At 40.7% G+C, this 27,853-nt stretch overlaps 1 protein-coding gene across 7 annotated transcripts; it reads left to right on the forward strand.

Annotated features, from left to right (window-relative positions):
- Positions 1-173: 173 nt before the first annotated feature.
- On the forward strand, positions 174-27,853 carry VWA5A (von Willebrand factor A domain containing 5A). 7 transcript variants are annotated; one of them, XM_059183609.1, is made up of 20 exons: positions 174-228; positions 1,177-1,218; positions 2,950-3,007; positions 3,127-3,329; positions 3,565-3,787; positions 3,909-4,084; positions 4,349-4,463; positions 8,571-8,740; positions 9,004-9,092; positions 9,298-9,442; positions 9,882-9,961; positions 16,379-16,493; positions 17,174-17,338; positions 17,621-17,721; positions 18,042-18,295; positions 19,767-19,829; positions 19,972-20,100; positions 21,990-22,120; positions 26,182-26,308; positions 26,849-27,853. In XM_059183609.1, exons 3-20 carry the CDS (start codon positions 2,965-2,967, stop codon positions 26,926-26,928), a joined length of 2,409 nt encoding a protein of 802 aa, XP_059039592.1. In that variant the 5' UTR covers positions 174-228; positions 1,177-1,218; positions 2,950-2,964; the 3' UTR covers positions 26,929-27,853. The 7 variants fall into 7 exon arrangements, with proteins under 7 accessions (XP_059039592.1, XP_059039613.1, XP_059039617.1 ...); XM_059183630.1 differs by lacking the exon at positions 174-228 and adding an exon at positions 284-457 and having other exon boundaries at positions 2,953-3,007; XM_059183634.1 differs by lacking the exon at positions 174-228 and adding an exon at positions 698-799 and having other exon boundaries at positions 2,953-3,007.

The following is a 27,853-nucleotide window of genomic DNA, read 5'->3' on the forward strand; positions in this document are numbered from 1 at the left end:
GGTTAAAGAAAATCTCTTCCCTTTGCCTATCCTCCGATGGTTCCCTCACTGAGACTAGGCAAAGGAAAACAAGCAAACATCATAGGGTTGAAGAATTTTCCCTTGATCCCTTAATCAGGCAGTCGCTACTTTATAACCGGTCCCTAGAAGGGGCAGGTCTTCCCAGAAATTTTGTCAGCAGCTGTTTTCTGCTAAATGTGACTCAGAGCCCTCAGACTTCCTGAAAAGGTAGGTGACCTGCTCTCGCTGGGGCTGAATCCCAGCCCTCCACTCTAGTGGCTGAGACCCGCTCTTTTCCCATCGCCAAATCTGCCAGGGGCTTGTTTTGACTGCAAGCCCAGGGGGTGGGAAATTGAGTTCTGGTGTTAGGTCTCTGGAGGTTTTCTGCAGGTTTGGCAGTTTAGGGGAGTTTTATGAGGGCTGGATAGGGGATTTAGGCATCCCTGATCCTCTCAAGGTTTTTTTTTTTTTAATTTTTATTTTATAACTTTTCTTCTCTTTTATTTTACCTTTGCCTCTTTCTTTTTTGTAGAAAATTAATGTTTTCTCATTTTTATCTAATTTCATGCTGTGGAAATGAAGTTTAAAACCCAGCTGGGTTTCCTAATCCCTTTCATATAGAGGTATTGGAGGGGTGGACTGTGATCCCTTCCGCTAATGCTTGGACGCTGCAAACCTAGAACTGAAAGTTTAAAGATTAAATCGCTTTCTCTTTCTGTCTAAGCCCCACTGCGTATTCAAATCGCCTCTTGCGCTGGATCACGAGTTTTCAGCTGGTTCCCCGCAGCAAGCTGCAGGGGTGTGGCTCGCTGCGCCACTAGCTCGAGGGCTCCTCTTTCTCCCTGGCGGGGGGCGGAACTGCAAGGAGCCCAGACTCCTGGATTCCTGAGGAGTCCAACTTCACACGCAGCCCCTGGCTTAGGAGGCTTCTTCAAGTTGCCTCGGATTCAGCGCTTTGGCCTTGGTCAGCTGCTGTGGTCAGTCTTTGCCACCTGTTGCTAGGTGCATTTCTGAAATGCCATCCTGAGGGGCCCAGGACTAATTGTGACCCACTTCAGTTTGTACTGGGAACGGTGGGAGAGAAGCTGCAGAAACGCAAATTTTCCTCAGTGAGGGATTTGTTCTGGGGACATAAGGCTGGTTTATGTTTTGTTTTTGATTGGTTTTGTTTTGTAGGAGATCGCTCTCTGCTCTCTCTTCGCCTGGAAGCCACCTTTGGTGAGTATCACCAACCCTTGATGAGTATTGCCAACCCTTGGAGCTTTGCTTGCCTGACCTTTCTTCACCTGTTGCTCCCCTGTGTCCTGGGTCCTTCTCCTGTTTTAAGCTTCCTCCTGATGTTATTAGAAATTCTTCCCTCCCCCCAGCGACAGCCTGTTCCCCCAGAGAGCTTACCCCAGTCAAGTGTCTGAATGAGAACCCTTTTCCTGAGGATTCTCTCCTCACTACAACTGCCCCTGCCCTCTGTGTTTCTATCAAACACGGACCATTTTTAGCTACACTCAGTTTTTATCCAGTTCTTTAAGATAACAAACACCAAACCAAAAGCCTGATTTATTTGGTGCCGATTTGTGGAGATGGGACACAGTCTACAAGAAGCACCATTGCTATGAGACAGATGAGTCACAGGGAGTTGCTCTGGTTGGGGGTAGGGTGTGAGGTTTTAAACAGTGATTGGGATGAGCATAAAGGGTCTAAAAGCATTTCTGCCAAAAGCTTCACGATCCGTGAGGGGGGTGTTGTTCTGGGAAGGAAAGTTGCCCTTCTCAAGAACCTACATGTTTTTCTGGACTGTGGACTGTGGATTCCTGAGTGAAGTTTGGGCTTCCCCAGGACTCATCTGCCCTGGGACTCTGGATAAACACATTAATTTCACTTTCCTTCAGCATTCCCTGGGCACCAGGCAATTCTGTTTTAGTTCCTTAAGTTGTATTTTCAGTGAAAAGTCCCCTAACTGGTACTGGAAATTGCAGATTGTGTCACCCTTGACAGAGCAGGGAGAGGCAACATCACAAGTGATTCTGTTCAGAGTGGTTGGAGGGCAGCTTCTAGGGCTACTAGGGCCAATGATTAGTACAAGACCTACCTGCTTATTCTCCGGGTTAAAGAATCATAATGTAAATCATAATTTAGGTATGTAAATTTATCTCCTTGTTACCATATCACGTGAAGTGGTGGTCTAAGATTATAATAAAATTCGGAAGATACGGTTAGGACAGCTTGATTTAAAACAGAGGATGTGTTCCATACATGATATGTATATATGTATATCAGAATACCGTGGACAGAGGAAACACACAGTGGTTTCAGTTGTGAGCCCCAAAAGAAAAGCCACAAGGGTAAGTGATCTAAGTTGCAGGGGCCCATTTTAGATCAAGCAGTTCCTTATTGAAGCAGGTCTCTGGGTAGCATGATGCAAAGTTAACAGCCAAGGTCTGTTTAACAACTGTAATAATTATAACAGGAGCAACACTAGTCTATTACCATTGATTAAATGCTTCCCATAGACCAGGCGCTCTTCAAGGGATTTCCCATATATAAATTTACATATGTGTATATGAGAAATAGGTACATGGTTTTCATTTTAGAAGGAGAACACTGAGTTTCACAGGGGTTAAAAGTTCATTATACCCATATACCTAAGGAATGGTATATTACATATACTTGTGAAAAAGTGGAACTGGTATTTGACCCAGCTTCGGGGTGTTTCAGAGACTTCCTGTGTAGTAGGGACTTTGTGAATCTTACTGCTTCCCCATCTGGGTCTGGCATTTAGAAGGAGCCCTCCCATTGGCTTCTTTGTCCCCATCTTTATAGCTTCTTTCTCCTTCCAGCTCCATCATTAGTCCTCTGAATGTATTCTTATGCCAGAGAGTAGCACATAAAGTCTGGCATTTGAATAGATATCCCCCAACATATTACTGTATTCATGATGTATCTTTTTCACAGTAGTCCGGTATCACCATGGTGCTCCAGGGTGGCCTACTAACCCGCAGAGAGGAACCAGGTAAGCCTGATTCATGACCCTTACTTGCCACTATATCTTTGGCATCTGGCTCCATGCCTGGCAGACAGGAGGCCTTCTACTAAAGTTTGTTCACCTCTTGAACTCTGGTCTATCTCCAGTACCCCTGAAGAGCATCTCTGTGACCTTGTCCATTCGTGAGTTTGTGGCTGGTGTGTCTGCTACCTTGAACTATAAGAATGAGGAGGAAGTTCCTTTGGAGACCTTCTTTGTGTTCCCCATGGATGATGACTCAGCTGTCTACAGCTTTGAGGCCGAGATGGATGGGGAGAAAATTAAAGCAGAATTAAAGGAGAAGGCAAAGGTACTAGGGATAAGTAGATTATCCCCTCCCTTCTTATTTCCTTAATGCATACTCTTAGAATCTCTACGAATGCGCCTTCAAAAAAGTGCTGATATGGAATGCTTTCTTCTACTCCCCCCGGCTTCTGTTTTCCTAAAATCACCTGGGGGGGGGAGTGGGAATCAATCAGAGGCATATAAAGTACACCTGTGAGCTTTACAGGCCTTCTCCATGGCCTCTATTTCTCTGTTCTTAGGCCCACAGCATCTATGAGAGTGCCATCAGCAACCGCCGCCAAGCTTTCCTACTGGAGGAGGACAAGTACTCCAAGGACGTCTTCTGTTGCAGTGTGGGGAACCTGAACCCAGGGTCGAATGTAGCGCTCACCCTGAAGTATGTGCAGGAGCTCCCCCTGGAAGCAGATGGAGCCCTGCGCTACGTGCTCCCAGCTGTCTTGAATCCTCGATATCGTGGCTCTGGTGAGTCTCCTTTCTTTTCAAGTCCTGGCAGTGTGTGGTATAATTTGGGAAGTCCCCTCAAGGTTGTAGGGGTGCTAAGAAGTGTAGGAAGGGGAAACAGAACTAAAGTCACTTTTTGTAGGATCATTTGAGGACAGTTGTCTTGATATGAAGACTCCTGTAGTTCCTTTGGAGGACTTGCCATATACCCTCAGCATGGTTGCCACCATCAGTTCCCAGCATGGCATTGAGAAGGTCCAGTCCAACTGCGCCTTCAGTCCTACCAAGTACCTTGGAGAAGATAAGACTTCTGCCCAGGTAATTCATAAGAAAGCACTGTTATTGCCAGCACCCCTATTCTTTGGGTTCTGATCTTGTTCCAGAATGGTCCTTACTTTCCTTATTAACTAGAGGGAATCCCACTTTTTTCCTTTTTATTCCCCATTTCTTCTCCAGTGCCTTCTCCCCGTTCTTGTCTCCCCACACTCCCTTGTGGAGGAAGTAGCTCTCAGCCCTGACCTCAGCCGCACACAGCAAGCAGTGATAGTTCTAACATGGATCTTTTCCTTGTTCTCAACTCAGGTTTCCTTGGCTGATGGACACAAATTCGATCGAGATGTGGAACTCCTGATTTACTACAGTGAGGTGCATACCCCCACTGTAGCTGTGGAGATGGGGCAACCTAGAGACAACTCAGGTATTCTCTTCCTTCCTTTGTATGGCGACCTAAAGGGGAACTCCTGTCTTAGAATTAGCCTCAAATGACCCTCAGTTTTCTTTCCTCCTATCCAATAGTGGGTAAAACATTCAAATAGCTTACATTATAGTGTGCAAAAATGGTCAGATACAAAGAGTGTCCATCTAGGTGGTTGTGTCTCCTAGGCAGATTAAGATGATCAGTAGATAACTAGATCAAGGGCATGGACACATAATTCACAAGAGGAAACACAACTAGTTTACGAACATAAATGACAATGATCAGTCTCTACAAGTGCAAATTAAAATAAAATAAAAACAACTGGAAGTTTGTATCTCTTAATCCCTTTTATCGATTTCTATTTTATCCTATCCCATTATCTATTACCTATTTTACAAAGAGGTATATACTTCCAGTTGCAAAATAAGTAAGTCACAGAGATGAAGAGGAGAGCACAGGGAATAGAATCAGTAAGATTGTAATAATGTTGTTCGGTGGTGGATGGGGACTATACTTACTGCAGTAAGTGCTGAGTAATGTATAGAGTTGTTAAATCATTATGTTGTATACCAGAAATTAACATGACACTATGTTAATTATACTTCAGTAAAAAAGTAAGTATTCATTTGTAGGAAAAAAAAACGAAATAAAAATAATGATTGTGACATTTTCCCTTTTCAAACTATCGAAGATTTCCAAATACCCCATCATCCGTTTCCAGAGAGTTTTCATCTTGCCCTGGTATCTTAATTCCTAAGACTAAGTTTTAGTATGTTAACAAATTTAGTTTCTTAATTTCTTGTGTTTTCTAAATTCTCCTGTCTATATGTGTACTTTCCTTACGATTATAACTGGTACCACCCATGTCAGTCTATTGCTCTCTTGGGGCCTTCCTGGGAAACCATGCTCCTGGATTGCAGGGACCATGAAGCCTGACTAGAGAGATACCGCCACTTCTGAAGCATTTTCCACCTTGGTTTAATGGAAGGATGTTTGGGAACAGTCATAGTCAAAGTGCTATAGCTTGGGTTAGGTTCTTTCTTCTGTAACTACAACCACTGTGAAGACAGTTTCCTGTACTACAGGAAGAGCTCCTTAGTTTGTCCTCACTGGTTCAACCACTTTTCCTCCAGGCAAACTATCCATGCTAAAGCCCTTAGAGGGGCTCCCAGCTTCAACCAGTTCTGCTCTAGCTCCTTTTCCATGAGGCTCCACACTCTGTCTGTACGTTAGTTGATTCCTTTTGTACTGGTTCTGTCCTTTCCCTTTGGTGGGTTCCCCTTGGGTGTCCAGGAAATATTCCCACAGTACTGGGAGTCTGGTCTTCAGTCAGGATTATTTTATTATACCACAGAAAGTTGAATATTGCTGAATCTTAAAAGATACGAATTGAGATCTTAGTTCCTTTCCTTCCAAGCAGTTCCCTTGGCCCCGATGTGGAATTCCCCATCTTTTCCTATGGTGGGCTTTGCAGGCCAGAGGGGGACATTAGGAGCAGCTTTTATGATCTTGTGAATCCCTCCTAGCAGGGCCATTCAAGTCTGGCCTTCTAGATCATCTATCTGGTCAAGATAACTTGCTGTTTCCATCCATATAAAGAAACAAATGACAACTGGCAGCTTGGCTCACTAAAACCATTGAGAGTCTGCCAAATGAAGCATACCACTACATGATGAAAATACAAAATTTGGGGATGCCTGGGTGGCTCATTGGGTTAAGCAGCTGCCTTCAGCTCAGGTCATTATCCCAGTGTCCTGGGATCGAGTCCCACATCGGGCTCCTTGCTCCGCAGGGAGCCTGCTTCTCCCTCTTCCACTCTGTCTGCCTGTGCGCTCGCTCGCTCTCTCTCTGTCTCTGACAAATAAATAAAACCTTAAAAAAAAAAGAAAATACAAAATTTGTATTTTTTAAACTTAAAATATACTTAATCATATTAACATGATTTTTTAAAAAACTATATGTATAATTTAATAAAAAATGTGATATCACCTTGCACCAGTTAGAATGGCCAAAATTAGCAAGACAGGAAACAACAAGTATTGGAGAGGATGTGGAGAAAGGGGAGCCCTCTTCCACTGTTGGTGGGAATGCAAGTTGGTGCAGCCACTTTGGAGAACAGTGTGGAGATTCCTTAAGAAATTAAAAATAGAGCTTCTCTATGACCCTGCAATTGCACTACTGGGTATTTACCCCGAAGATACAGATGTCGTGAAAAGAAGGGCCATCTGTACCCCAATGTTTATAGCAGCAATGGCCATGGTCGCCACACTGTGGAAAGAACCAAGATGCCCTTCAACAGACGAATGGATAAGGAAGATGTGGTCCATATACACTATGGAGTATTATGCCTCCATCAGAAAGGACGAATACCCAACTTTTGTAGCAACATGGACAGGACTGGAAGAGATGATTCTGAGTGAAATAAGTCAAACAGAGAGAGTCATTTATCATATAGTTTCACTTATTTGTGGAGCATAACAAATAGCATGGAGGACAAGGGGAGTTAGAGAGGAGAGGGAGTTGGGGGAAATTGGAAGGGGAGTGAACCATGAGAGACTATGGACTCTGAAAAACAATCTGAGGGGTTTGAAGTGGCAGGGGGTGGGAGGTCAGGGTACCAGGTGGTGGGTATTGGAGAGGGCATGGAGCACTGGGTGTGGTGCAAAAACAATGAATACTGTTATGCTGAAAATTAAAAAATAAACTTTCTAAAATTATTATTAAGAGTTTAACCAGAGTTAAACCCTAGGTTGAATTCCTTAAATGTATGATACCACTTAACCCTTAAAATAATCTTGAATTAGGTGTTAGTGCTTGGATTCTTCAGATGGAGAAACTGAGGCTAGCAAGTTGAGGAGGTAGGGCTGGAAATATCTTATTTAAAAATGAGGAAGTGGAAACTCATGTAGGTGGAAATAAGTTGAGCTGTGCCAAAAGGAATTATAGTAGAAATACCTAGATGGTCCATACTGTGTATCTGGTACTGTTTTAAACACATTAGGTATATATTTCATTGTTCTGGCAACCTTTCTGATTTACCAGTCTAGCACCAATCTCACTACAATTCAGCAGTGTCTTAAAATGGAAAGACATTTACCTTACCTATTAAAAAAAAAAAAGCTTCTCTTCCACTATGCATCTAGAGATCCGGATTTTTTTAGAAGCTATCCTTGAACCAGCGTTTAAGCACGTGTTTGTTGAGCTGCTGCTCCCATTTTATTTGGAAGCTACTTTGGTCATTAGGGTATCCCAGGGTTAAGAGATGAAACATCCTGTAAGTGTACTGAATCCCAAGGCTACTGAGAATTTAAATGCATCATCCTGGAATCACTTTATAATGATAGGATATTGGAATTCCATTCTTTGTCAACTTATATATTTCTGAACTGTAAAACAAGTGGATATAACTCAGCCCTTCTCATTTTTCATTTCTATCTCAATACTAACATTTCAGTTCCTGCATAAATTTTCACTTGTTCCTCAAGATAAAATCAGAGCTTTGACAACTTGGTAACAAAGGCCAGACTCCCATAGGTTTCCTCCATAGCATTGTTTGGGTGATGCTATTAGTTCTGGAGATGTTTCATACCCAAAGCAGACAGACCTTCCTTGGTGTGTATGACGCTATACTCTCAGCTCTTGCAAACTTTCAATATAAGAACTGCTTATGAGCATCATGTTTTCAAAAGTGTAATTAAAGACTTAAACAAGGACCCACGTGATAAATTTCCCATTGATTTGATTTGAAAGGAAGGTGTCTCTGCAAATAAATCGGCTCGATTCTTCTGGCAAATGCTGGAACATTTTAACTTCATGATTTCACTTATCTACCTAGCTGCTAGGAAACTAGCATCCAATTCTATATTTTATTTATTGTTTATGCTTGGTAACTTCTACCTTCTTTTTTTCTCTTTCATGTCTTTTCTGCTTCTGTATCTTTTGTGTTTATAACTCACCTCAGACCCTTTGCCAGGAGACACAGAATGAAGATCAAACGGTGTTTTAGGTTTGGGTTTTCTCAGCTCCCTATATAAATAACACACTACAATTGATTCTTGAGGTCTTTACTATTCTTGAATTCCTTTTTATGCTACAATGTCTTTGTAGATGGTTTCATGAAAGATCCGTCTGCGATGGTGTGTTTCTACCCAAATATCCCAGAAACTCAGTCACCAGTTGTCTCTGGAGAATTCATCTTCCTCATGGACCGCTCAGGAAGTATGCAGTCCCCCATAAGTAAACAGGTTAACTCTCAGCTACGCATCGAGGCAGCCAAGGTAAAACTAGTTCCTTTCTCTTTCTGGTAATATGCACAAATAGGGATTATTTAACTCGAGTTAAATTTAGGGTCCATCTGGAACTTTGGGTGTGTTCCCCATCTGGGCTCTTTCTAACATGACCACTCTGAGGCTAGCCTTGGAATATAGGGGCCTGGACTCATGAAACGGGTGAAGGTCTACCCCATCAAGAGTTCGACTGGCAGCATCCATGTGTCTGAGAAGATTCTCTCGAGCTGTCTCCCTGTACTCTCTTCCTTCAGGAAACGCTGATTTTGCTTCTGAAGAGTTTGCCTATGGGCTGTTACTTCAATATCTATGGATTTGGAAGTTCCTATGAGGCATTCTTTCCGTAAGTTTCTAGAAAGCCCATTGAGGGTCCAGAAATATACTTTAGAGGAAGGACTAGATTGTTGAAGGGGGTTGCTGCACAGATGGCTTTGGCTTTGGCTATTTCAGGCGAGGGTGTTTATGGTGGGGACATCTCAGTTCTGGGACTCAGTGCTGCATGATACTGAAGAGCATGATGTCACTGGGCATGTTTGTTTTTTTCTCAGGAATAGTGTGAAATACACTCAGCAGACCATGGAGGAGGCACTGAGGAGAGTTAAACTTATGCAGGCTAACCTGGGGGGCACGGAAATCTTGACACCACTCCAAATCATTTACAGGCAACCTCCCGTCGAGGGCCACCCCCTTCAGGTAGGAACTGGAAGAGACAAAGGGAATGAAAAATCTCTGTACAAAAATCCATACCCCTGAACTTCGTTGTAGCATTGGTAAAATACGATATATAATTCAGAGTCTTCTGTCATACAGTAAAGAGAAGAAGACAAGAGGCATGTAATAGAATTCCTCTTCCTTGGCTCCATGCTTTGGGCTGTGGGTGATGGAAGTCCTTTTGTAGAGTGCCACAGAAGCCTTAGATGAGACGAGAAGGGGGAGGTGAGGAAAATCCCACGTGCCCAGCAAACCTTGTGAGGATGTGGTGCAAGGGACCGTGGAAAATTAGGGACCTTGTGCCAGTCTGAGGAGGCATCAGTCTCTGCAACACAGTGGTCAATTTTTTCCAAGGGCGAATTCGGGTATCTTAAAAATGATCTTCACAGAGATTTCATGAATGTCTTCTTTCTTTCGACAGCTTTTTGTCTTCACAGATGGAGAAGTTGCTGACACGTTTAATATAATTAATGAAGTCAAGAGAAACAGGCTGAGGCACAGGTAGGAAGAGAATGTGGTTTCTGGGTGACTGACCCAGCTTAGTCTAACCTATGTGATACCAGTGTTGACATTGCTTTTAGAAGATAGACTAATTCAAGAATTTTAGTTTTACCAGCTGACAAGTTTTTTCTATATCATTTCCCCCTCTCTACTTAAAGATAAAAGTAATTTTCTAAATAATATCAGTAACACCACAAAGTCATTGTTCTTTAGTCTTTCTAAACCACAATGGAAACAAAAATTGAATAGCAAGACAGTTTATTTAAACTATATTTTTATCAAACTAAAACATACACAAAGGTACACAAATCACTGTATCACTGTGATCACTACTAACTTCAAAGGAAATCGCTCTTCTAACTTATAACACCATGGATTATTTTTGCTTGTTTTTTTTTAAATTAATTTGCTTATTTTTAAATACAAATAAATGGGTTATACAATATGTTTTTGTTTCTGTGTATCTTCTTCCCCTCAGCAGTATGTTGATATTCATACATAATTTGCATGAAGCTGTGGTTAATATTTATTGGTGTATAGTATTCCATAAGGTGATTTTGCCACAATTTATTTATTGATTCTACTGCTGACAGACTTTGGTTTAGCTGCTAAAAATAATTCTTCTATCACTATCCTAGCATTCTTATATATGTATTTTTTGCACATACACACATATGCATGTATACATACTGATTTTATATATATGTGTATGTATGTACATATACACACAAAATTTTTTTGAGTTGACATAGTTGTAGAATTTATTGGGAATGCCAAATAGTTTTCCAAGTTATTGTACTAATTTAATTCATACCAGCATTGTATGAGGGTTCTAGTTGCCCAGCTTCCTATCCAAAATTTGGCATTGTTTGTTTTTGTAAATCTTACCTAATTTTATAGGTGTAAAGTGGTATCTCATTATGGTTTTAATTTGCATTTTCCTGGTAACTAATGAAGTTGAGTGTCTTTTCACATTTATTAACCAGTTGGATGTCCTGTTTTGTGATGTACCTTCAAGTCTCTTCTATTTTTTTTCTGTTAGACTTTCTTCTTTTACTGATCTCTAGCTCTGTCTGTGGTCAAGACATAAGAACTTTATTAGTACGTTCTGGAACTATATTTTTTCCTATTCTGTAGCTATCCTTTTCACTCTCAGGATGATATTTATTGATTAATAGTTGTTGTTCACTTTAGTATAATTTAATTTTTTAGTCTTTACCTTTACAGTTAATGTTCTCTGTGTCCTGTTAGAAAGTCTTTCCCTACCCAAGGTAATGAAGCTACTTTTGTTCATTATTTTCTAGAAGTTTTATTATATTTTCTCTTATAGTTAGACCTATAATTTGCCTGGATTTTATTTTTATGCATTGTGGAAGGTAGGGGCCAGTTTTCATTATCTCTTTATGTGGATATCAAATTGACCTTGTACCATTTATTGGTAAGTTTGTCCTTTCCTCCTCAATGTACAGTGTCATTTCATCACAAATAAGCATCTACACATGTATTGATTATTTCTGGATCCTTTGTTCCATTCTGTGAGTCTATTTATCTAGACGCGTGCTAGAAAAATACCAGATAAATTTTTGTAGCTTTTTGATAAATTTTGATTCCCAGTAGAGTAAGTACTCAACTTTGTTTTTTTTTTTCCTCAAGATTGTCTCAGCTATTCATGACTCTTGATATTTGTATTTTAGAATTAGCTTGTCAATTTTTACCTAAAAAGTAAACTGTTGAGATGTTAATTAGAACTGTATTGACTTTAGGGGTGCATGGCTGTCTCAGTCAGTAGAACATGTGGCTCTGGATCTTGAGGTTGTGAGTTTGAGCCCCAAGTTGAGCATAGATATTATTTCAAAAAAGAGAATTGCATTGATTTTATAGGTCAGTTTTGGGAGAATTTAGTATTTACCAAATTGAGTATTCTAATCTATATACATGGTATGTCCATCTATTTATTTAGGTCTATCTTGATTCTTCTATATATGTGCTTCCAATATTTTATTTAAGAAATTTAAACTATGGGGGAGCCTGGGTGGCTCAGTGGATTAAAGCCTCTGCCTTCAGCTCAGGTCATGATCCCAGGGTTCTGGGATCAAGCCCCACATCAGGCTCTCTGCTCAGCGGGGACCCTGCTTCCCCCTGTCTCTGCCTGCCTCTCTGCCCACTTGTGATCTGTCTGTCAAATAAATAGTCTCAAGACCCTGAGATCATGACCTGAGTCAGCATTCATTGATGATTATTGTCCAGATGTTCTGTCAGTGGTTACAAACAGTGATTTTTAAATTCTGTTAGCTTTTCCAGATTAGTTGGCATCCTGTCATAAAGAAGTTTCTCTTTCCCCTCCCTCTTTCCCTTCCCTTTGTTCTATCAATATATACTTTTGGATTCTTCCACTATTTTTCAATTTTTTAAGATTTGTTACTTTCGTTTTTCATTTAGATTCTCAAAATTCCAGATTTGGCTTGTGGAAGCTGCATTTCACTTTCTTCTATGTCTTTTTTCATGTGTATCTTTGGTTTTTGAAGATTTCCTTTCATTCTTAAAAAAGAATTTCAGATTCACCTGTACTTTCCCATTTCTGTAGCCGGCTATTTATACCAGAAGCTTATTTTAGTGAAAATGAAAAACAGAAGTCAATATTTCAGTATTAGGTGTAACTCTTCATTACTGAGCTCTTACTGATTATAGGCATTTTTGGCAGACTAAAGCAGCAAATGTTAATTTTTTTTTAACTGATGCCCCTACTTCCAAGGTAATGACATAAAATTTCTTTCTTTTTCTATTCCATATTTGTGTTTTCTTTCCTTCATGATGAAAAATCTGGTTTCCCATAAAATTAGTAAATATATTCATTTTCTTAATCCAACAATACACACCAAATCTCTCTATGTTTTCTAATTCTCTGTGTAGATGTTTTCATGCTTTTTTTAAATTTGATTTTTCCTCTGTGTGATTTTTCTCCTATTTTAAATAGTATTTTTGAAACATTTTATTTGCTGGGCATTTATTTCTATGTAGAATTGGATTCTAATCGTTTTTAAAATTTACATTGACTTTTTTATTCAGTGACTTTGTCTTATTCAAATATTAGTTCTAATAGTATATTTGTAGATACTTGTAGATTTTCTATGGATAATCATGTTTGCAAATAACATCAGCCTTATTTTTTTCCTTTCCAGTCCTTAAACCTTTATTTTTCTTCCCTTCTCAGTTGCCCCAGAAAAGAGTTTTAGCACCAACCTGAATAGATGTGGTCATAGCTGGCATTCTTATCATATTTAGGCCTTCAGAGGAGACATGTTCGACACTGCATAAGTAACTGATTTTTGGGCACCTGGGTGGCTCATTTGGTTGGCTAAGTGGCTGCCTTAGGCTCGGGTCATGATCCCAGGGTCCTGGGATCAAGCCCTGCATCAGGCTGCCTGCTCAGTGAGGAGCCTGATTACCCCCTCCCTCTGCCTGCTGCTCCCCCTGCTTGTGCTCTCTTTCTCACTTTTTCTCTCTCTCTCAAAATAAATAAAATCTTTAAAAAAATAGGTGTGATTGTGGGCTATCAGGTTTTTATTTTTTATAGATATTTTTTTATTTTTTATAGATATTTTTTTATCAGATTAAGGAAATCTTACTTCTGTTTTCAGGGTTGTCAGGTTAAGGAAATTTCACTTCTTTTTTGAGAGTTCTTTGCTCCTTTTTTTTTTTTTTTTAACAAAAATGAGTGACTCTGGAATTACATCAAATGCATTTTATGTATCTATTGAGATAAGTGTACGATTTTATCCTTTTTTTCTTTTAATGGGTGAATTATAATGACAAGTATTAGACTAACCTTGCCTTTCTGAAATAAACCCAAATTTGTTGTGATCTGTTAACCTTTTCTATGTATTTTTGGATTCAGTTGGCAAATACCTGCTTAGGATTTTAAAATCTATTTCTGTGAGAAATATCGACTTGAACCTTATAACATTTTGTCAGGTTTTGAAATCAGTGTTATATATAAAAGCATAATAAAATGAGTTGAAAAGAGTTGTGTATTTTTCTGTTATCTTAAAGATTTTCTTTATTAAATGTTCTAGTTTACCTTTTAGTAAAGAAGTTGATGGGAGGTTTTTTTGTGGGAAAGTTTTTAAATCTCTTTCATAGAAATGAACTATTTAGACTTCTTTATGTCTTTTTTGGGCCTTTGTATATTTTATCTAAATTTTCAAATTTTATCTAAAATTTCATATTTTCAAATTTCTTTGCATATATTCTCTTATGCTGTATTGCCTTATGCTGTTGTTACATTTTGTAGAATCTGTGATATATTACCTTTTCATTCCTAATGTTGTTTATTTGTGTCCTCTGTTTTTTTTCCTTGTCCTAAATCCTTGCCCATTTTAATAATCCTTCCAGAGCATCGGCACTTTTAGGTTTTTAAATCCTATCTATTATATGGTAACTTTTTATATCATAATGCTTGCCCCCATATTTATTATTTCCCTTTAAATTTGCACCCATATATATTCATTTCCCTTTCAATTCTTTGGGATTATTGGCTATTCTCTTTCTAACACCTGGAGATGGATGCTTAGGTAGTTGATTTCAAGACTGCTTTTTCTGTTCTTTTCTTTTCTTTTTTAAAGATTTTATTTATTTCACAGAGATCGCAAATAGGCAGAGAGGCTGACAGAGAGAGGGGGGAAGCAGGCTCCCCGCTGAGCAGAGAGCCCTGCTTTTTCTTTTCTAATATATGAATTTAGATCCCTAGATTTAAGGATATCTACATCTGAATCTTCAACCTGGATCTGTCACTTTCCATTGACATCCATTTAAGAAGATTTTTCTAATTAACCATTATGATTTTCTAAAGCCTATGTTGTTCAGTGGTACCGTGTATAATTTCCCAATATTTGGGGATTTTTCTATTCCTTCATTAGTTGTCAGATATTTTATGTGAAAAGTTGTAGAAGTTCTTTGAGCCTCCAGGTGATGTTATCTTCCCTCTGCAAGGATGTATTCTTTGCTTCTGATGGGTTGCTAGACTAGGAGCAGATAATCTGGGTCCAGTTAGAGTCAAGGAAGCTTCTGTCATTTGATGGCTGGTTCATTTCAGATTCATCTCTGCCTCTGGGCTTAGTTCTACAGGGTTTATTATTAAAACACCTGGGGTGTCTATGAGGGCACCTTCTCTTTGGAAAGTACAAGTCTGAAACTGCTTGGCTTTTCAGGCCTTGAGCCATCCATTTTGTACTTGGCACTAGCTTTAAGGGATAACGGGATACCAGATGCCAGGCTCATCTCTCTTACCTCCCTCCTATTCCATGTCATGGCCCATAGATTCCTGTTGTCTTGGTAACCATTTGATGTTCAAAAAGATTATTAAGAATATTGTATACAGCTTTTCCAGTTCTCTACTGGCTGAAACGGCTTTGGCATTGCTGTGAGCAGAATGTCCTATGGCATTCTACTTCAAGTCAAAAATCATATATTTAAGTTCCCTTGTGCTGCTTGCTGGCTGTTTGGATAAATCAGCTAAACTCCCTAAGTCTTAGTTTCCTCATTTGAAAATGGGCATAATAGCAGTACTTACCTTATGAGTTTACTTACTCTGAGGGTTCAAAGGTATGCCTAAGTAAAGCATTGGGAACTGTGCTTGACACAAAATATGTGATAATGTAAATTTTTGCCATTATTATATTTCTTCTTCTTATCACCCACAGGAAGCATGTAAGTTCTAAGCATATTGTTAGCCATCAATAAATATTGTTGGCTCTAGTTTTATACATAAGAAACTTAACATACACATAAATGCCCTTTGTGAGCCATAAGAAATATACGCTTCAGTTGCAAGATTGGGTGGGAAATTTGAAGGTGATAATATCAAGATGCTGGCAAGCTGTGGTCTCTAGGGAGCACGTTCAAAGGTAGGTTACCATAATTAGAAGTTCAGTTCGTAGCCCTGCAAATTTAGAATATTAATCCTGATGCTGATGTCATTAGAGTTGGGGATGATGACTCATACTAACCTAATTCAAAAGAGACTGATACAGAACCCCAAAATTCCAGTGTATTAATTTACAATGAGAGATCTTGTTATGCCTTCTAAAAATGCTTCTATTGCTATTACCAACACATTCTGTTTATAGACAGTTGTATTTATTTGGGAAGTCAAATTGTGATTAAAAAGCTTGGTGCACATGGATTATGGCCGGGAGAGAACTCTCCAGTTAGAACTCTTTGGTCTCCTGAAATATAGAATATGCTCAACATTTTGTAGCCCTTATGCTTTTGGTCAAAGAAGTAGACTATCTCTTTAGGTAGATAACTAAAGATAAACTAAAAGGTAAAGATAACTAAGGATAACTGACTCTGTGTATTAATTTTATAATTTTACTCCTTAGTGCCTGTCTCTAAGCTCTTACCCTTGTATAATTGCAGATGTTTCTCTTTTGGAATTGGAGAAGGAGCCTCTACCAGCCTAATAAAAGGCATTGCCCGAGTGGCAGGTGGCACTTCAGAATTTATCACAGGCAAGGACAGGATGCAGTCCAAGGTGAGGGACAGGCCTTGCGTCATAGTGGGTGATTCAGAGGGAGTGTGGAGCAGGGGCCAGGAGACATTGTCATAAGGGCAGAAGCAACAGTTTGTCACCAGGAATCATATTTTTATATCCATAGTGCCTTGGGCTATAATACATAGTGGGGCTAATTTGGGCTTTGTTAAAAAAGGGCCCACTGTAGTTTCTGGAGGAATGGCATCTGGGCTGACTGGTTGGAAGCTCAGAGATAAGATGCTGGAAGAGGTTAGAGCTTTGTGTTTAAGACCGGAAATAGAGAAACAGAATTTTGACCATTATGATTGAGATTCTAGGAATCTTGAGGAACCCTTTTGGTTGGCCATATCCTATCCTCCATGCACATGAGACAAAGAAAACGAGAAGGAGCAATTGTTGTATGTCTGGTAGATGGGTAGAGGTGGTACACTGATACTCCATTCGATTCGTATACACAAAGGAAGGCATCTTCTAGCTCTGCTTATATTTGTAAGTTCCTCTTTCTCGGGTGGTGGTATCCTTTGCCTTATCCTTCATTACCACGTCCTAGTAGAGTATTAAGGAATAGACATAGCATATACTGTGTTGCCTAGAATCTGGTGCATGATAAATATTCAGCTAACAGTGGTTATTATTGCTAATGTTCTTTTGTGCTTATTCTGTTCTCTTTCCTCCACTAGGCTCTTAGGGCCCTGAAATATGCTCTACAGCCTGCAGTAGAGGATGTTTCTGTGACCTGGGAATTGCCTGCTAAATTGTCTGTTAAAATGCTTTCGCCAGAACAGACTGTCCTCTATAAGGGCCAGAGGTTAATCGTCTATGCCCTTTTGAGCGGGACCATGCCTGTGAGTTCCTATTCTTGTGTGTTCTTCTCATCAGAGTAGCTACTTCCCTAAACTCTGCTCTGGACAATTTTCTTAAAACTGGTGAATCTCATCAAGAGATCACAGTACTTGCCAGGTGGAGCCAGCCTACCCCCTTGCTTCATAATTTCAGGTTTCTGATTCTCTGAGCTGCCTGGTTCCTAGTCAGATGTTTTAATGCATTGCGTTGGGGAGTGGCCTCAGTTGTGACCTTCTCTTGATGTCCTCTCCCTTCCATCATGTCTACTTGTCTCTACTTTGTAGCCAGCAGAGGCAACAGGAGAAGTCTACCTCAAGTACACATTCCAGGGCAAGAATTTCGACAATAGGGTGACATTTTCTCTACAGCCCAAGCCTGATGACAAGTGAGAATTCAGTTTTGCTTTGCTACTTTCTTTCTCTTTCCCTCTCTTCTTTCCTCCCCCCTCCCTCCTTTCTTTTTTTTTATCTCTGCCATCATTGAGAAGGTTGGTTTCTTTCTTTTAATTTGGGGGGCTCAGTTGTGTCCCTACAATCATAATCACTTCACCTTTCTAACCCATTCAAGTCTTATTTCTCCCTTTATCTGCCTTTTTCCTCTCTCTATCTGCCTTTTTCCTCTCTCTATCAATGCTAACTTCCGAGGGCACTGAGTAACTGGCACATGAGTGCGCTTCCCTAAATCACGGGAGTGTTTCTCTTTCAGCTTCACCATTCATCGCCTTGCTGCCAAGTCCTTTCTCCACGCCAAGGACATGGGCTTCAGGGATACCCCAGCTAATGATAAAAAAGATGTGCTGAAAATCAGCATTGATTGTGGAGTCATTAGCTCCCAGACAGCCTTCGTTGCCGTCAGTAAGAATTCCAACAAGCCAGTTCAGGGGCCTCTGGCTTGCAGGGACATTCCAAGGCCAGTTCTTTTGGGTGCAGCTTCAGTGATGCCAAAATGCTGTTCAGGTGGTGAGTTTTACCTCCTTGGAACATATGTCAATTAAGGGGCCCTGGGTATCTAAGCACATCATTTGAAGTAAAAGCCTGGGATGTTGAATTTTTCCCCTGTCCCTCCAATCTAGGATTTCTTGCTGGTACGGTGCCTTTCTAGGAAACTAGAAAATATTCCATAGGCAAGGATATTTTAAATAATCCCAGAGCAGGGAAAAAAAAAATAAGGACAATTGAAACAGAAAGTGCACATAAACATCGAGTACTCAAACTGTCTAAATCTGAAGCTGATCTTATTGATAATTTGATGGTTAGTGATTATACAGATGGCTGATGGTAGTGATCTAGGAGTGTTAGGGAATGGGTGTCCCAGGTCAAAGCCAAGCATGCTTGAGAATAGATGGGAGGGGCTTGAAGGTTAGCGTCAGGTGGAGAAATGCACTGGGCAGGATTCTGTGGCTGGAGGGAAAAGTGTGATGTGAGTTGTAGAGGCAGGCTTCAAGGCGAGCCCAGAGTTTCGTTGAGAAAACTGTGTGTATAATTGTATCATTTATTTAAACTAGAGTAACAAAAGTACAGGAGCAAGTTTAGAAGGTAGCATGTTGAATTATTTTTGAGCATTTTGAACTTGAGATCCCTATGGAATATGCACATGAAGATGTCCAGTAGAAAAACCAATAGATGGGTTTGGTGTTCAGAGGAGAGCTCAGGGATAAAGATACACATCTGGCAACATTTAACATCTGAGTCATAAAATCAGGAGAATAGATGAGATTATTCATGGGGCAGGTACAGAGCGAGATGGAAGGGGGATGAGACTGAAACACTGAAGAAAACCCAGCCTCTAGGGGCGGGTAGCAGAGGGTTCCCCAAACCATAATAAAAAGGAATGAAGTAGGAAGCGAAGAAACGAGTGCATATTCAAAATAAAGGAAACGATGATATAGCAAAGGAAGTTATCAGAGTATCAGCTACTGCAGAGAAGTCAAAGTAAAAACTTGAAAGGGGATGCTGGGTGTGCTATTCAAGAAGTTCTTGCTAATGTGAACAAGAGCAATTTCATTGGCTTAGATCAGGGAAGAATCCATATTACAGAATGTTCAAGAGAAAGGTGGTAAATGAATGTATAGACACTTTTGGTAAACATTGAGCTGAAAAGAGGAATAGAAAGTGGTAAGTATAGAAGCTGTAGAGTTGGAGTGGATTTTTGGTATTTAATGTATCTCTTTAAAATTTCAGAATCAGAGAGATTTGAAGATGTTGTAACACCGGTAGGAGAGTGTCAGCAGAGAGGGCTGACATTTTGGGGGAGGAGAAAGGGGTAGTTAATTGAGATAGGTGTTTGAGGAAGAGAAAAAAAATGCCCAGAAAATATGGTGGCTGAGGCAGACACGGATAGGAGGGCAAGTGTCCTACATTTTCAGGGCCCTTTGCCCATAGCAGAGAGCAGTAGGGTCTCAGTCTTTATGTCTGTGTTGGTGTTTTTCAGCTCCTCCAAGGTCCGTGTGCCTTCGAGGTGTATCTCTGGCCACACGGACTAATCATTACAAGGGTATGTCAAATCAGCAGGGTATGTCAAATCAGCAGGATGGCTGCAAACCTTGTGGGCCCATGATTAACAAGGACCTGTGTGCTCTAGGTAAGCATCTTTCCAGGGACTTTTTCTCACCCATGTTTGTCTGTCACCTGTGTAGGACTAGACAAAGCCCACACTTTTGGTCATAGACTAAAGAAGATGTGCATGGTTCTCGAAGAGCACTCTCTTCAGATGGAAGGGGCTTGTTGTCCCACCCAGAGTACCAACTTGGAAACTCACTGTACAGGTGAGGTGGGCCTCAGTTCTCTTCTTGGAGCTGCGATACTGAAGAGCTTATCTTCCACGTTCTACTTCCTTTGGCTTTCTTTAGGTAGGAGGTAATCTGTTTGAAAAGTGTCAGGCAGAGGGTGAGATTTGTCCTGTCTGTGTTGGCCAGAGTCGGCCTTGGGTTAGGCTACAGTATAGGACCCCACATCCTAGCCAGTGGAGTCTGGGGTAAGCTCTGGTTAAACATACCCATGTTGTCATCTCAGCTCATCCAGTTGGCCTGCAGGCCGCGGCCCTTCTCCTGCAGACCTCTGCTGCTGCCCTGTCTGGGTCACCTGCCACATGGGTCAGCCTTTTACAAGTTGGGTTGGAAAAGAGATCTTCCTGATGCTGGCTAATGACTTTCGTTCTGTCACCAAAGGGTGTTCCTTGGTCATTACCTTGTATTCTGAACAGCTGGGCTTCTCGTGTACAGGACAGATTGAGTCAAAGGACATTTTATCACCAAGAAGTACCCTTTCTACTAAAATTGGCTTAAAGGCAACTTCTTTCTAGTCTTTAGTTTTTGTAGCCAGAGTTTGTGGTATACAGTTGTTTAATCACTTAAGCATCTTGCCACTTACCCTCTACTTATTCATTCTCTTTAGGTTGCTAGTCAAAGAGAGGGCTTCAGGGGTGCCTGGGTGGTTCGGTTGGTTAACTGCCTGCCTTCGGCTCAGGTCATGATCCCAGTGTCCTGGGATCGGGTCCCACATTGGGCTCTCTGCTGAGCAGGGAGCCTGCTTCTCCCTCTGCCCCTCCCTCTTGCTTGTGCAGTCCCTTACTCTCTCTTTCTTGCTCTCAAATAAATAAAATCTTAAAAAAAAAAAAAAAAAAAAAGAGAGGGCTTCAAGAAGACAGATCTCTGTCTTCTCAATTACTGTGGTGTTTTAGGTAAACTAAGTCGCTCTCCAGAGCCTTAGCTCCCTCAGCTACACAACTACTCACCTCACAGGGCTGTCATGAGAAAATTCTTAATGTTAGTCACAGAGTAGCTTCTCTCTTTGTGATTGTTCCCTAGACCTTCCTCACTTAGAATATTCCAGCTTTGACCGTCATCTCCTAGGAATCCTGTTACCAAAGTAGAGATAAAAATTATCCAGGAGTGTTAAGCTTCTGGTTTTTGTGAACTTATATCAACTGCTTCTTGTATGGAGTCGACAAAGAGCCTTCATGGTACTTCGAGTTCTTCCTTATGCATGGAACATTATTGGCTCCAATTTCCAGAGAAGGCTGAGATTCCCATTGGTTACATACTGTTGGATTTTGAGCATTAGCCAAACTGAGATTCAGATGAAGACTGTTGAAATTCAGACCCTTAGATTTTTTCCCCCCATTAGAATAGAATTGTTTCTCTAGTTATGTTTTTTCTTGCCTGCTAATTTCTCACTTGCTCTAAGTACATCATCATATGTGATAGAGACACAGATGTGTAACACCTTCTATGTGGTCTCTAAGTAATTGTCAAATCGACAGGATTAGACACTAGACTGCTCTTCGAGGTACATTGCTGATTGCCTTCTTTATATCTGCTTTCTTTTGAAATTTTTTAAAATTAAAATTCCAGCTGTATTGGTCTGGAATTTTTAAAATATGTGTCAAGTTTTCAGGCCCATTAAATAGGACTGGATAAAACTAAGCAGCATTATCATTTCCTTGTTGCTAAATTTTTAAGTGCCACTCCCTTAGAGTTAGTCTGTCACTCAGGTGGCTGATGATGTCACAGAGAAAACACAGGGGAAGGACTATAACAGGTAGGATCTGGTTCACATTGCTATAGCCTGTCTCTGAAGTCAGATCCATCTTTCTCAGGTATGCTAAGGGCTCAGTACCTCCATAATTTCTCATCCTCTTTTTTCTTCCCCAAAGTCTTTGGAGAAAATCATCTTGTGCAGCTGATCTCCCTCCAGAATGCAGATGGTTCCTGGTGCCTGGATGAAAATCTGGCTGGGATCCTAGGTAAAAGTTTGGAAGACTTACAGGCTGCAGTCCCTGTCAAGGTAAGATTCAGAGAAGAAAAAGGAGGGCGCATGTTTTTGAGGGGTTGGGGTCAGTAAGATTTGGGGTGAATCATGGCTCATCTGAAAAAGGAGGACAGAGGAGGACATAAACTAAATTAATTTCTAATAAACAGAGGTTGGAGGTTTTTTTTTGGTATGTTAGACCAGAAAGAACAAGGAACTAATAACCTGGTTGGTGGGAGTTGATGGATACAAAGGGAAGGCAAGCATCCTCTTCACTTTATATTCCCTGCCAATCATCTAGTATTTTTTGAGCCATTAGTCTGTGCCAGAACTGTGGTAAGCACTTAACATCCACTTACTTTTTCATTACCATAATAAGGTAAATCCTACTCACGTTGCTGTTTATAGAGAACTATAACAATGGTTCTGAGTTTAGCCAGCCAGTCAGTGGCAGAGCTGGATTCAATACTAGAACTGTCGCTTCTCTTCAAAATAAAGGATTTGGTCCGCAAATTAGCAAAATTTCACTGAAGTTAGAATAGGTGAGGATTAATAGGGATGATCTAGTTTATTTCAAATGTGTTTGAGTATGCTGATGAGGACAGATTACATTCCACAGTCGCAAGGTAACTGACCAAATCTTCTAATTGAGAAATTGTTAAATATGGACAGAATGCTAAAAGCCTGAAATACGGGTGTCATTCTGAATTTTTTAAACGTGAAAGGTGGTTAAATAAACCTCAGAAATCCTTTAACTGCCTCATCCACTATAGTATCCACTAGTCCTGTGACTCTTGAGCACTTGAAATATGGCTAATGCAAATGAGGAGCCAAATTATTTTTTTTTAATTTTTTAAATTTTTAAATAAACATATAATATATTATTAGCCCCAGGGGTATAGGTCTGTGAATTTCCAGGTTTGCACACTTCACAGCACTCACCATAGCACATACCCTTCTCAATGTCTATAACCCCACCACCCTCTCCCAACAACCCTCCCCCCCACCCCCTCAGTTTGTTTTGTGAAATTAAGAGTCTCTTATGGTTTGTCTCCCTCTCGATCCCATCTTGTTTCATTTATTCTTTTCCTACCCCCCAAATCCCCCACGTTGCATCTCCACTTCTTCTTATCAGGGGATCATATGATAGTTGTCTTTCTCTGATGGACTTACTTTGCTAAGCATAATACCCTCTAGTTCATCCACACTGTCACAAATGGCAAGATTTCATTTCTTTTGATGGCTGCATAGTATTCCATTGTATATAATACCACATCTTCTTTATCCATTCATCTGTTGATGGACATCTAGGTTCTTTCATATTTCGGCTATTGTGGACATTGCTGCTATAAACATTCGGGTACACGTGCCCCTTCGGATCACTACGTTTGTATCTTTAGGGTAAATACCCAGTAGTACAATTGCTGGCTCATAGGGTAGCTCTATTTTCAACTTTTTGAAGAGCCTCCATGCTGTTTTCCAGAGTGTTGCAACAGCTCACCCACCAACAGTGTAGGAGGGTTCCCCTTTCAAGGAGCCAAATTCTTAATTGAATTAAAATGTGCTATGAATTGTGAAACACATGCTGATTTCACTTATGTGAAAACTTAATGTAAAAAAAAAAAGAATGTAAATATTCTCAATCATTATTTTTATATTGATTACATGTTAAAATGATATTTTGAATATATTAGGTTAAGAACAACATGTTAGTAAAATAATGGTACCTGTTTATTTTTACTTTTCTACATGTGGCTACTAGGATATTTTAGATTATATGTGTGTCTAGCATTATATATCTGTTGAAAAATACTTTTCTAGAACAAATAATTAGAAGTATAATTTATCAAGTTGAAGAAGATACAAGAATCATGACATTCTAATTGGTTTCATTGGGAAACCAATGACAGGTCAAACTAATATTTCTTTCTCTTTTTTTTCAATTAATTTATTTTTTAACATTTCCTTCTTTGTTAATGGCAACTGGGCCAGTAAATCTAGAGAGTCAGGAACATCAGTGTACCTGAATTTCAGTAAGGAGTTGAATTTTCTTAAATGATGAGTGTATGGACTGAGAACAAACTCGTTGAAAATTCATTGTGCTGAGTAGTGAATTTATTCAAACCTCACACAGATTTTTAGAGCCACCGGACTCTGAATTCTCTGGAGGTTTATATTTTCAGTGAAGATTTAGATCCCATTCTTTCCCATTTGTAGATTTGCCAAAACTGGGAAATCAAGTATTGAGAAAATTGAGATCCCAAAAGGCCTTGAACAATGAAAGACTTACAATATTTTGTGGGGGAAAAAAATAAAACCCAAACAACACAACTTACTGGGAATCAAAATACTGCTTTTGGTTCTAAATCCTCTCTATATAAGTAGAGATTAGAAGCACAATGGCTTAAGAACCGTTGCACATGGGGATTTGAGGTGACTACAAACTTCAGAGGACCAGGCCGTGTGATTACAGGATCAGTGGAAGACAGCAGGCTTGTCAGAAGAGCTGTGCTTGTTGCATATTTTGGGCTGTAGTTATAGAAATTCACAAGTACACTCACCTCCAGATATGACTATTTAAGGAGATATATGTTAAAAACCACTGTCATGCTTGTTTCTAGACAAGAGCAAGCATGAGGATTCTTACTGCTTTGACATGAGCAGTCCTCTTAAGAAAAAATTAAAGGAATTGAGAATTTAAAAAAATATATTTATTTATTTACTTATTTATTAAAGACAGAGGGAATGTGCGTGCTTGCGCACCCTAGCTTGAGCTGGGGGGGGGGGGGGGTGGGGCAGAGGGAGAGGGAAACGCAGACTTCCTGCTGAGCCGGGAGCCTGATGAGAGACTCGATCCCAGGACCCTGGGATCTTCACCAGAGCCAGAGGCAGATGCTTAATTGACTGAGCCACCCAGGTGCCCCAGGAATTGAGAATTTTGATTGAAACAGGACTCCTCGGGGCGCCTGGGTGGCTCAGTGGGTTAAAGTCACTGCCTTCGGCTCGGGTTATGATCCTAGGGTCTTGGGATCGAGCCCCGCATCAGGCCCTCTGCTCAGTGGGGAGCCTGCTTCCTCCTCTCTCTGCCTGCCTTTCTGCCTACTTGTGATCTCTGTCTGTCAAATAAATAAATAAAATCTTAAAAAAAAAAAAGAAAAGAAACAGGACTCCTCAGAGAGGACTTGATAGCTGTTTCCAAGGTTTAAGGGTCATGATAAAAAAGAACAATTTCTCTTGATCTGTTGACTCTAAAATCTGAAACTGGGACCATGGGTGAAAACTCACAGGAGACTCTTTTCCATTCTGTGGCCGAGACTCTCTCTTGAGTGACATGAGCAGAATGACTTGAATCAGCATATTGGGCCTCAAGTTCCAGCTGTGTCATTTGCAAGAAAGCTAACTTTCGGCAAATCATTTCACTTTTGTGTGAACCAGTTTTCTCTCTTAAGAATGTCATTTCTTTTGATGGCTGCATAGTATTCCATCAAAAGAAATGAAATCCTGCCATTTGCAACAACATGGATGGAACCAGAGCGTATCATGCTTAGTGAAATAAGTCAAGCAGAGAAAGACAACTATCATATGATCTCCCTGATATGAGGAAGTGGTGATGCTACAAGGGGGCTTAAGTGGGTAGGAGAAGAATAAATGAAACAAGATGGGATTGGGAGGGAGACAAACCATAAGTGACTCTTAATCTCGCAAAACAAACTGAGGGTTGCTGGGGGGAGGGGGGTTGAGAGAAGGGGGGTGGGTTATGGACATTGGGGAGGGTATGTGCTTTGGTGAGTGCTGTGAAGTGTGTAAACCTGGAGATTCACAGACCTGTACCCCTGGGGATAAAAATATATGTTTATAAAAAATAAAAAAATTAAAAAAAAAAAGAATGTCATTATTGATAATTCCTCTTTTTTTTTTTTTTTTGGTTTAGCAAAGATTTGAATAAAAATACATCATAAAATATAAAGCAGTTGGGCACGTGGTTCTTTCCTTATAACTTGGTAGTCCTTGTTGGGGATGTCGTAGGAGTTTTAAGCACTGTCCTGATGGTTACACTGGATTTAAAATTTAAGACTTTGTCTTTGTCTGTTGTACAGGATGCCAGTTCCTTAAGCTGGGCCACAGTCCTGGCAGTGGTCTGGCTGCATTCCAATGCTATGCAAATGAAGGGTGAGTGGGAACTTCTGGAAAAGAAGGCCAGAGACTGGATTCACATCCATACAGGTAGGAGTGCAGTTCTAAAACCACATCTCCTTCCTTCCTTAGGGAGCTAGTCTCCTTTCCTTGCACAGAGCCTCCGGGCCTGCTAGAAGGTGACTGGGGAGGAGTTCTCATAGTCCCCTCCCCTGACCTTTTCTGGTCTCCTGGATAGTCCTTTCCTTGGCAGGATGGGGGTGCCATCTTACATTGTGGGGGCGGGGAGGTGAGTGTGGAAAGGGACGTGGATGGGGAGTGTGGATTGGGAGAAGGACATGCACGAGGTGGCGTTTGTTCTCCTCATTGTCTCAGTACTATCCTGAGTAGAGGACTGGACAGGAGCTCTCAGTCCTTGGGGGTTTATTATATCACTGCTGTTGAGTATTTCTGGGACCTGAGAAGATGAAAGGGAATCTGGGCAGTAGGAGGAGTGAAGTCAGGGGTGTGGAAGAAAGACAGGAGCAGGAGTCAGGGAGATAAACAGAAAGGCATCAGGGAGACTGGGAGAAGAGTGTTTACTCTCGCTGTGGTTCCTCAGCCCTACTTCTTGTTTTCTCCTCCTAACAGCCTCCATCATGCAAGAGCTTGTGAAAGCTGCTATCGCTTTGATCAAGTCATCCGTGGACCCCGCCATCTTTGGCATCTGAGGAGACTGTCCAGAAATACAAGTGCCTCTCTCATGCTACTGCCCTTTCCTTCATGCTCTCCTGCAGTGGTGTATTTTTGTATTTTACCCCTATCCTATCAGTTTCTGGCCATAAAAGCGAGGGATGCCCACCCCACCTTTCCTCTCCAGGTTCCCTTTGGGTAGGGTGATCTTCTTTCCCTGGCATGTACGGTCAGCCCAGTGTCAGTGGTCCTAGAACCTGTTTCCTTTCTTGGAGGGATTTAAAGGATTCATCGGCAGTAACATTCCTCCCGCGTTTCCCAGAGTGACCACATGAAAACAGGTGGGGTGGATGCCACACTGAAGGGTACAGCCCTGATATTAGGGCTGCAGAATAAGGGAATGCTGTGTGTTACAATCATCTGTGCCTTTTGATCTTACATACTTATCAGGACCAGTCAGGAGAGCTATCCAATTTTCTACTGGGGGAGGTTGAAAGCCAACATCGGGATCAATACAGCCTCGAGATCGAGATCACAGAGCAAGAGAGACTCTGGAGATCCACTGTGAGAGATGGCACTGGTGATGGCCTTCTTGGTTGATTCTGCTTGGATTTTGCTAGCCAATACAGTGCCTTCCCTCTCACTGCCTAAGGGACTGGATTGAATCACATCTGTTGGGAGACAGATGTTTCTCCTGAATTGTAAGGAGATGACAATGAGATCTTTAGTCCTGGCCTGAACCCATGAGGCCTCTATGTTAGGCTTTGATCTGTAATGAAGGGAAAAGTGGATTTAAAGGCAGTTTTGCCTGAGACCTGAGCCTGGTTCATTGAGCTCATGAGGAAGAAAGAGACTCCCCATGATTGTTTCTGACCTTTGTCCTATATACTCTATCCTAGTGGAAATGCGTTGTCACCCAAAATACTATTGTATCAATATTAAAATGATTATATCTACACTTCA

Source organism: Mustela lutreola, chromosome 1, assembly GCF_030435805.1.
Source record: "Mustela lutreola isolate mMusLut2 chromosome 1, mMusLut2.pri, whole genome shotgun sequence".
In the NCBI taxonomy this organism is placed as follows: Eukaryota; Metazoa; Chordata; class Mammalia; order Carnivora; family Mustelidae; genus Mustela; species Mustela lutreola.

Bases quoted from the DNA above. Each gene is read 5' to 3' on its own strand.
- VWA5A (XM_059183609.1), top strand. From the start codon at position 2,965: ATGGTGCTCCAGGGTGGCCTACTAACCCGCAGAGAGGAACCAG. The intron at 18,296-19,766 runs GTGAGTTTTACC...GGTGTTTTTCAG, and splicing joins GCCAAAATGCTGTTCAGGTG to CTCCTCCAAGGTCCGTGTGC. The intron at 20,101-21,989 runs GTGAGGTGGGCC...TCTTCCCCAAAG, and splicing joins CTTGGAAACTCACTGTACAG to TCTTTGGAGAAAATCATCTT.